This window comes from Dasypus novemcinctus, chromosome 10 (assembly GCF_030445035.2).
Source record: "Dasypus novemcinctus isolate mDasNov1 chromosome 10, mDasNov1.1.hap2, whole genome shotgun sequence".
Classification (NCBI taxonomy): Eukaryota; Metazoa; Chordata; class Mammalia; order Cingulata; family Dasypodidae; genus Dasypus; species Dasypus novemcinctus.
In genome coordinates, this window is record NC_080682.1 from 93391802 (window position 1) to 93402231 (window position 10430).

At 42.7% G+C, this 10430-nt stretch overlaps 1 protein-coding gene across 1 annotated transcript; it reads left to right on the forward strand.

Moving 5' to 3' along the window:
• Positions 1-1408: 1408 nt before the first annotated feature.
• On the forward strand, positions 1409-3258 carry LOC101443176 (ubiquilin-1-like). The gene has a single exon (XM_012530176.3). The coding sequence runs from the start codon at positions 1524-1526 to the stop codon at positions 3078-3080; it is 1557 nt and encodes a 518-aa protein (XP_012385630.1). The 5' UTR covers positions 1409-1523; the 3' UTR covers positions 3081-3258.
• The last annotated feature ends 7172 nt before the right edge of the window (positions 3259-10430 follow it).

The window sequence follows — 10430 nt, forward strand, 5'->3', positions numbered from 1 at the left end:
TTACAGAGGGCCCTGGATACTCCTGTTCTCCATGTCTAGCAGAATGTTCCAGGGGTGGCATTTTTAGGCTGCCAAATCTTAATTTTGTAGTCTGTGGAAATTTTAGAATCAGATAAAGGGATCAAGTCTATAATTGTAGCAATCAATGACATATACTTAAATTAGCCTGAAGCATCTTTCTTCACAGTATAAAAATAATTGCTGCTGGGATTAGATGGATTTTACCTTGGAGATCCACCTGCCTGGAGCAGTCAAAATAGTGCCATAGAGACATATCCTTTCCATGTTTTTGTAGTCAAAATTTATTTCCTGTGAAGAGACAAGTCTCTTCTTTAAATATGTTAATACCTTAAACTAATAACCGTTAAGATCTAGAATCAAAGTGTTACTTTCTAGTGATTTCTCTTTTTCAGCTCTGATCCTTTGAGAGTTGTGATCATATCTTATCTCTGAGCGCAACTTCATTTACAAGTTCTTGGGGGCCATAGTGCAGTCTTTTTTAAAACCATGTGTCAGGGTTGGTTTCTCAGTCTGGAGGGCCTCAGAGATGGGGGCTGCCTATAAGAACTCAGTGAGGATGAATAGACTCATTATGCCAATTGTCATTCTGTTCATATAGAATTGGGAACTTGAAACCTTGACAGAGCCATGGTCTGAACATAGTCATTTAGTGGTGGAACATATGTGGCTAGAATCAACACTTCCTAAGCTAGCTCTTAGACCAGTGCATATTCTATTCAGCCATATTCATTTATCAAACTAAAATGGCAGGACTTCAAACAGTGGGATGGGTTGGTTTAAATTATGTGTCTAGGCAGGGACATTTTAATTTTTTCTAGTGCTATTAAAACCAAACCATAGGGGGCGGCAGACTTGGCCCAGTGGTTAGGGCATCCGTCTACCACATGGGAGGTCCATGGTTCAAACCCCGGGCCTCCCTGACCCATGTGCAGCTGGCCCATGCGCAGTGCTGATGCGCGCAAGGAGTGCCCTGGCACGCAGGGGTGTCCCCTGCGTAGGGGAGCCCCACGCGCAAGGAGTGTGCCCCGTAAGGAGAGCCTCCCAGCGCAAAAGATGACGCAACGGAAAGAAACACAGATTCCCACAGATTCCCGTGCCACTGACAACAACAGAAGCAGACAAAGAAGATGCAGCAAATAGACACAGAGAACAGACAACCGGGGGGGCCGGGGGGAAGATAAATAAATAAATTAAAAAAAAAAAAAACCAAATCATAAAGAAAGCCCAATCTTAGGCAGGAGGTAGAGACTCCTGCCCTTCCCCCATTCAGGTCAACTTCTCAACTATGACCTCATCACTGACATCATACCCCTTAAAGCTGGCCAATGAGTAGGGTGGCTGCCACCCCTATGGGAGGTGTGTCCGCAGGACGTGGGTGAGCGGACATCACTGGACACCTCTTGGTCCCTGCACCTAGGTGTGCTCAGCACTACATCTAGGCTTCTGCAGGCCTGTGCTTCACACTGCCCTTGGGTGGCCGTGCATTCTGTTCTCAAGGAAATATGGCACGGGCTAGGGAAGAAGCAGGAGATAGCCGGTTGGTGTCTGGTCGTGAGCCATCATCACATATCATCAGGGTGTCTGTTAAGACCCCACAGGACTGTCAGGAATTTATGCTGGCAGAAAATAGCAGCGTGCGCCACTTTAAGAAGCAGATCTCTAAACGTCTTCATTGTGATACTGACCGACTGGTGCTCATCTTCACCGGAAAGATCCTCCGGGATCAAGACATACTGAGTCAGCGTGGCATCTTTGATGGCGCTACAGTGCATTTGGTGGTGAGGACCCGTTTGAAGGTGTCAGCTGGTCTTGAAACTGTGCCGGGCCCCACAGACCACTGCACCAATCACTCTGGACCATCTGTCTCCAGGGGCATCAGGATGCTAGCCAGGCTGAGCCGGATGGTGCGTAGCTCACCTGATCTGGCTGACTTCCTTGGCCATCTGGCTCAACTCCTGATGGCTGCACCTGAGTCTGTGGTGCAGTTCTTAGAAGACTCTGTGGTTCAAGGCTTGGCAAGTGAAAAGACAGCTAATGCCAGTCATGTTCCTGAATCCTCAAAGTCAGGACAGAAATCGGAGCCAGTTGCCAAGGCTCTGGACGCACTGCAGAGTCCGGCCCAGCAGCAAGAGCTCCTGCAGGCAGACAAAAGGGAGATAGAGGCTTTCAAGGTAGTGCCAGGTGGTGACAATGCTATGCGTCCAGGTTGCTCTGATATCCAACATTTCATGCTCTCCACTCTGGCCCCTTTGTTTGCCTCCAAAGGCCACTGCTCAGGTTCAGAGCCATGCAGAGAGGAAGCCAAGGCTCCCAGTAGTTCTGATACTGCCACCACCATCCCCACCAACTCTGTACCTTCTAGGCCATTGGTACAAGAGGGCAGTGCGGTAATAATCACCCAAGCCAGGGGCATGGCCTTAGATAAGGCCAATTCTGGGTGTAGGACTGGTATGTCGGACTTATACTCAGGCCAGGATCTTCCCTCCCAGGATAGCCAGCAGTCTTCAGGAAAGGCCACTCTAATGAATAACCTGAGACCTTCACCCTCTGCCTTGCGTAGGGCCTTGCATGTCCTGCAGCAGAATCCAACTCTGCTGCACCAGCTGGCAACTGGCAACCCCCTGCGACATCATATACCACTACTTCCCATCCTCACCAACCCACGAGCTCTGCAGGCATTGATACAGATAGAGCAAGGCCTACAGGTTTTGTCCAGGGAGGTGCCTTGTCTGGGGCCCTGCTTATGGGACTCAGGCAGACAATGCAGGGATGGAGGAGCCTTTGAATCAAGGGGTGGAAGACAGGGTCATAGAGCAGACCCTGTGCAACCCACCTTGGCTGTTCTTCAGCTCCTCCACACACTAGCCAATGCTTGCTCCCTATCTACCCAATCCTCACTACCCCCAACTCTACTCACTGATGGCTGCTACCAGAAAGAACTGGAGCAACTGAAGACCATGGGTTTTGATAATCGCAATGCCAATCTGCAGGCCCTGATTGCAACAGGTGGAGATATCCATGCTGCCATTGAGAGGTTGCTGGGGGTGCCACAGGCTTAGGTCCCTGCACCTGATGTCCTCAGAGCACCACCCTATTGAGAAGGAGAGAAAAGAAGGGGAAGGGGAGGGGAGGGGATGTATCTTATTTTGGGAATTCCTCCTACTCAGATCATGTGCACATTTGACAGCCCCTCTCTCAAACGCCAAAACCTGTCCTACATTAAAAGGTTTGCTTGTGTATCATGTGTGATGTCAGTTTGGGAGTGGCAAAAGGGAAGGTTATTGGGAACTGGGGATTGCTTATGATGCCTGCTCTGTGGTTTGGGCTCCATTTATTTTCATGCTCCAACCTCAGAATATTTTCCAATTTTGAGTTTGTGTTGGTACATCTTAAGTTCTTTCAGTATCTTTACTCCTGTTCATTTAGTAGCCTTGTTCTGCATCATCACCACAGATCAACTCTGTGATTCAAACCAATAGGTATGAACCTGTTGTGAACCTTTGATTAGATTATATTCTGTTGCGGGTCATTTGTTTAGATTACTCCAGTAAGGCATAGCTCAGGTGGGTCTTAATCCTCTTACTGGAGTCCTTTGTAAACGGAATGAATATACAAAGAAAAAAGCCACAGAGACATAAAGAAAACCCCAGAAGCTGACCTAGAAGGCCCAGGGAGCCGGAAGCTGAAGTCAATGGGACACAGAAGCTAAAAGGAGGCCGATGAAGACAGAAGCTGAAAGCAACTAGGTTGGGAGAGATCAATGGATGCCATGTGCCTAATCCCACAGCTGTAACTCCTGATGATGGCTTGATTTGGACAGTTTCATGGCCTCAGCACTGTAAGCTTATAAGTTAATAAATAAATGTCCATTGTAAAAGACAACCTATTTCTAGTATATTGTCTTGGCAGCCTTCAGCAAACTGTAGCAGCTTGGCTTGCTGCCTTATCAGCTACTGAACTTTCTTTCTCCTTTAGCTTCTAAAATTAAAAGCGGGTCACTATTACTCTGTCAGCTACACTGTGACTTAATTTTCTTTAAAAGTTATGTTGCTCCTTGCATGTAGAGCCCTGAAGATTATGGAGGTCAGTGACTTTGGATCAAATATCTTTAGGGCTTCATTTCCCAGCAATGAGCCTCATACACAGTTAAATACTTTTCTATCACACCACGGTGCTGGTCCAAAGAGACTAAGAAGATCATTAGCTCATGTTTGGTACCAGGGAAGAGCTAGAGTTTCTGGAATGGAGTATGTGTGTGGGGGAGGGTTGGGGATTTTTGCACCTTTAGTTATAAGGGATATTGGTCAGTATCTCATGTTATCTTTATTTGGCTTTGGCATTAGGGTTACGCTGTCTTCATGGAATGGGATGGGAAGTGCTCTCTCCTATTCAATGTTTTTTACAAAATTTAAGCAGGATTATTATTAATTTTTCTTGGATTGTTCAGTAAAATTCACCAGTGAAGCTATATGATCCTCCGCTTTTCTTTGTTGGGGGGTTTTTGATTGTTGATTTAATCTCTTTACTTGTATTTGTTTGTTTAGATCTTCCTTATATTTTTTTAAAGATTTATTTTTTAAATTTATTTCTCTCTCTTTCCCCATGCCCAGTTGTCTGCTCTCTGTTCCCATTCACTGTGTGTTCTTCTGTGTTCACTTGTATTCTTGTCAGCAGCACCGGGAATCTGTGTCTCTTTTTGTTGTGTCATCTTGCCTTGTCAGCTCTCTGTGTGTGCAGTGCCATTACTGGGCAGGCTGTGCTTTTAAGTGTAGGGCGGCTCTCCTTACAGGGTGCACTCCTTGCGCGTGGGGCTCCCCTATGTGGGGGACATCCCTGCATGACACGGCATTCCTTGCGTGTATCAGCACTGCGCATGGGCCAGCTCATCACACAGGTCAGGAGGCCGAGGGTTTGAACCCTGGACCTCTCATGTGGTAGGCGGATGCTCTGCCCATTGAGCCAAGTCCACTTCCCCCTTTTTATCTTGAATCATATAAGTAGTCTGTATTTCTAGGAAATAGTTTGTTTCATCTAGGTTATCTAACTTGGTTTACAATGGTTCATAGTATCCTTCTATAATCCTTATTATTTCTTTGGGGTCAGTAGTAGTGTCCCTCTTTTAATGTCTATTTTAGTTATTTGTGTCCTGCCTCTTTTTGCCTTTGTCTTTTTAACTAAAGGTTTGCCATTTTATTGATCTATTCAAAGAACCACCTTTCAGATTTACTCACACTCCCAAATGTTTTTCTATTCCCTATTTAATTTATCTCCTCTCTAATCTTTGTTATTTCCTTCCTTCTACTTGTTCTGGATTTAGTTTGCTCTTCTTTTTCCATTTCTTTCAGTTGTGAGGTTAGGTTTCTGATTTGAGATATTTATTTATTTATTTTTCAATATATATTTTTTATTTGAGAAGTTATGAACTTATGAAACAATCATGCATAATGTGCAAAATTCCCATACAACACCCCTCCACCAACACCTTATATTGTTATGGAACATTTGTTATAGATTATGAAAGAATATCATCAGACTATTATTACTATCGACAGGATACATTTGGTATATTTTTTCCATACACCTATTATTATTATTATAGGAGGTACTGGGAATTGGACCCAGGACCTTGTACATGTGAAGCAGACACTCAGCTACAGAACTATGCCGTCTCCTCCACCCTTTACTATTAACATCATGTATTAGTATTGTACATTTGTTACAATTCATTAGAGAATTCTCTCATATTTGTACTGTTAACCATAGTCCATCTTCTACCACATGGCTCACTTATACAATCCCATGCCTTGTACAATCTATCCAAAATGTATACCCAGTGGCTCTTTTATCAGTTATGCAGTCATTGCCTCAGTATATTTTTGAACATTTTCCCTAGTCCCAAAGAAAAAAATTCCATACCCCGTTATTGATGCTTAGCATTGACATAGTATCTTCTTTGACATTAATGCAACAATATTACAGTATTGCTGTTAACTATAGTCTATAAATTACATTAGCTGTATTTTTTCCATGCATATCATATTCTCACCACCTTGTAATAGTGACCTGCATTTGTTCTAGTTCATAGAAGAACTTCCTTGTGTTTTTACTTTTAACCACAATCCTCATCCACTTCCAGGTTCACTATATTATTCAGTCCCGAGATTTTTCTCTAGCTTTCATTCTTTCTTTTTTTTTAAAGATTTTTTAAAAAATTTATCCCCCCCCCCCCCCCCCCATTGTCTGCTCTCTGTGTCAATTCACTGTGTGTTCTTTTGGGTCTGCTTGCATTCTTGTCAGCAGCACTGGGAATCTGTGTCTCTTTTTGTTGCGTCATCTTGCTGCATCAGCTCTCCATGTGTGCAGCACCACTCCTGGGCAGGTTGCACTTTTTACATGTGGGTGGCTCTCCTTATGAAGCGCACTCCTGTACATGGGGCTCCCCTACATGGGGCACACCCTTTCATGGCATGGCACTCCTTGTGCGCATCAGCACTGTGCATGGGCCAGCTCACCACATGGGTCAGGAGGCCCCAGGTTTGAACCCTGGACTTCCCATATGGTAGGTATGCTCTATTAGTTGAGACAAATCCATTTCCCCAGCTTTCTTTCAATTGACATTTACATTTCTAGACTACCCCTTTCAACCACAATTCCATTTATAAACCAGCTGTATTAGGTATATTCACTATAATGTGTTATCATCAACTCTATCCATTCCACACTTTTACAGCCAAGCTAATTAAAAAGTCTACATATATTAAGCACCAGTACTCCTTCTCAGCCCTCATCCAGTTACTGTTTTGTTTTTTTTTAAGATTAATTTATTCCCCCCTTCCCTTCCCCCCCCAGTTGTCTGTTCTCTGTGTCCAATTGCTGCGTGTTCTTTTGTCTGCTTCTGTTGTTGTCAGCGGCACGGGAATGTGTGTCTCTTTTTGTTGCGTTATCTTGCTGTGTCAATTCTCCGTGTGTGTGGTGCCATTCTTGGGCAGGCTACACTTTCTTTCGCTCTGGGCAGCTCTCCTTACAGGGCACACTCCTTGCATGTGGGTCTGCCCTACGCGGAGGACCCCCGCTGCGTAGCATGGCACTCCTTGTGTGCATCAGCACTGTGCATAGGCCAGCTCCACATGGGTCAAGGAGGCCCAGGGTTTGAATTGCAGACCTCCCATGTGGTAGACTGATGCCCTATCCACCGGGCCAAGTCTGTTCCCTCCAGTTACTGTTTTAACTACATGTTTAGTCTTCATGTTTAGTTCATGTTAGTGAGACCATACAATATTTGTCCTTTTGTGTCTGGCTTATTTCATCCAGCATAATATCTTCAAGTTTCATCCATGTTGTTATATGTGTCCCAATTTCATTTGTTCTTGCAGCAGCATAGTATTCCATTGTACATAATATACCACATATTGTTTATCCATTCATTGGTTGAAGGATGCTTGGGTTGTTTCCATCTTCTGGTAACTGTGAATAATGCCACTATGAACACTGGTGTGCAAATAAATGTCTGTTTGCATCACTGTTTTCAGTTTTGTATATTGTCCTAGTAGAGGCATTCCAGATCATAAGGCAACTCTATATTTAGCTGTCTGAGGAATGACCAAACTGTCCACAGAGACTACACCATTCTCTATTCCCACCAACAGTGCAGGAGTGTTCTCATTTCTCCAGATCCTCTCTAGACTTGTTGTTTCCCTTTTTTTTTTTTTTTTTTTTTTTTTTTAACAATGGCTATTCTATGAGGTGTGAGATGTTATCTCAGTTTTGAATTGTTTCTGCAAACTAGTGAATAATAGCTAGCTCACTCTCACTAGCTAATATTTCCCTAATAGTGAGAGTGAACATATTTTTCATGTGCTTTTTCATCATTTGTATTTCCTCTTTGGAGAAACGTCTCCATTTTTTAATTGGATAGTTTGTCTTTTTATTGTTGACTGTGTGATCTCTTTATATAGCATGGAAATCAAACTTTATAGGATATATGCTTTCTGAATATTTTCTCCCACTGTGTGGGCTGCCTTTTCACCTTCTTGACAAAGTCCTTTGAAGTACAAAAAGGTTCAAGTATAAGGAAATCCCATTTATCCATTTTTCCTTTTGTTGCTTATGCTTTTGATGTAAGGCTTAAGAAACCACTGCCTACCACCAGGTCTTGAAAATGTTTCCCTACATTTTCTTCTAGGAGTTTTATGATTCTATTTTTTTTTATTAGGTCTTTGATCTATTTTCAGTTAATTCTTGTATAAGATATGAAATAGGGGTCCTCTTTCTTTCTTTTGGCTATGGATATCCAGTTCTCCCAGTACCATTTGTTGAATGGACTGTTCTGGCCCAGCTGGGTGGGTTTGACTGCCTTGTTAAAAATACTTTGCCATAGATGTGAGGGTCTGTTTCTGAACTACCAGATCGGTTCCATTGGTCTATGTCTCTCTTTATGCCAGGACCATGCTGTTCTTACCACTGTAGCAAGGTAATATGACTTTAAAGTCCGGAAGTAAGAGTCCTCCAAATATGTTCTTTTTTTTAAAAGATATTTCTGGCAATTCATGGCCCCTTACCCTTCCAAATAAATTTAATAATTGTGTTTTCCAATTCTTTAAAAAAATCTTTTATAATTTTTATTGGGATTGCATTGAATCTGTATGTCAATTGGGGTATAATTGATATCTTAAAAATATTTACTCTTCCAATCCATGAACACAGGATGTTCCCCCATTTATTTAGGTCTTCTTTGATTTCTTTTAGCAATACATTGTTGTTTTCTGAATACAAGTGCTTTAAATTTATTCCTAAATATTTGATTCTTTTAGTCATTATTGTTAAATGGAATGTTTCCTGATTTCCTCCTCAGATTACTCATTACCAGTGTATAGAAACACTACTGATTTTTGCATATTAATCTTGTATCTGACCACTCTGCTGAACTTGTTTATTAGCTCTAGTAGCTTTGTTGTAGATTTTTCTGGACTTTCTAGGTATAGGATCATACCACCTGCAAATAGCTGAAGTTTTACTTCTTCCTTTCCAGTTTGGATGACTTTTACTTATTTTTGTTGCCTAATTACTCTAGCTAGTTCTCCTAACAATATATTGAACAACAGTGGTGACAATGGGCATTCTTGTCTTGTCCCTGATCTCAACCAGAAAACTTTCAATCTTTCACCATTGAGTACAATGTTAGCTGGGGTTTTTCCTATATGGCTTTTATTGTGTTGAGAAAGTTTCTTTCAATTCCTATGTTTTGCAGTATTTTTTATCAAGAAAGGATGTTCTAATTTGTCAAATGCCTTTTCTGCTCACTTGAGATTATCATATGATATTTTTTCTTTGATTTATTAATGTGGCATATTTTGCTGATTTTCTTGTTTTGAACCATCTTGCATGCCTGGTATAAAACCCACTTGATCATGATGGATAATTCTTTTAATGAGTTGTTGGATTCAATTAGCAAGTATTTTGTTGAGGATTTTTGCATCCATATTCATTAGGGAAATGGATCTGTAGTTTTCTTTTTTCATGTTTATCTGGCTTTGGTATGAGGTTGCTATTTGCTTCATAGCATAAGTATGATAACATTCCTCCTTGTTCAGATTTTGGAACAAGATTTTGAGTAAGATGGGTATTAAATATTCTTTGAATGCTCAGTAGCATCCACTTGTGAATCCATCTGGTCCTGGCCTTTTCATTTTGGGCATTGATGCCTGTTTCAACCTTTTTACTTGTGATTGGTCTGTGGAGGTCTTCTATTTCTTCTAAGGTCAGTGTAGGTTGTTCATTTGATTATAGGAATTTTTCCATTTCATCTATATTGTCTAGTTAGTTGGTGTACAGTTCAAAGTATACTCTCATGATCGCTTTTATTTCTGTGGGGTCAGTAGTAATGTCCCCATTTTCTTTATTTTTTAATTTTTAAATTAGTTTACATTCTCCCCCAGCCCATTCAGTGGGTTATGGCAGGATATATGATGTACTGCCTCTGTCCCTGCAATATCATTCAGGACCACTTCAATTCCCCAACATGCCCTGACATCACTCCTCTTCTTCCCTCTCCCTGCGCTCAGCAACTCCCATGGCCACTGTCTCCACATTAATGATACAATTTCTTCCATTGCTATAGTCACAATAGTTTTATAGTAGAATACCAATAATGAGGAGAGACATCAGGCCGAAGTGTGGCTCACGGCAGTGGCAGGGCTCGGCACACGCCGGCGTGAGCCAGCCCGGGCGGCAGGCATGGGTGTACGGCCCTCTGCCGAGAGGGGAAACCGGGCACTTTCCCGCCCTCCCCTCGCTCCCCCGCCACGATCCGGCCGCTGCCTGCGCCTCTCTCTCAACACCCCCCCCTGCCTCCAGGGGCCTCCGCGAGAGGCCGCTGCCATAGAGGAACCCCCGCGCCTCTTCCCCACAAC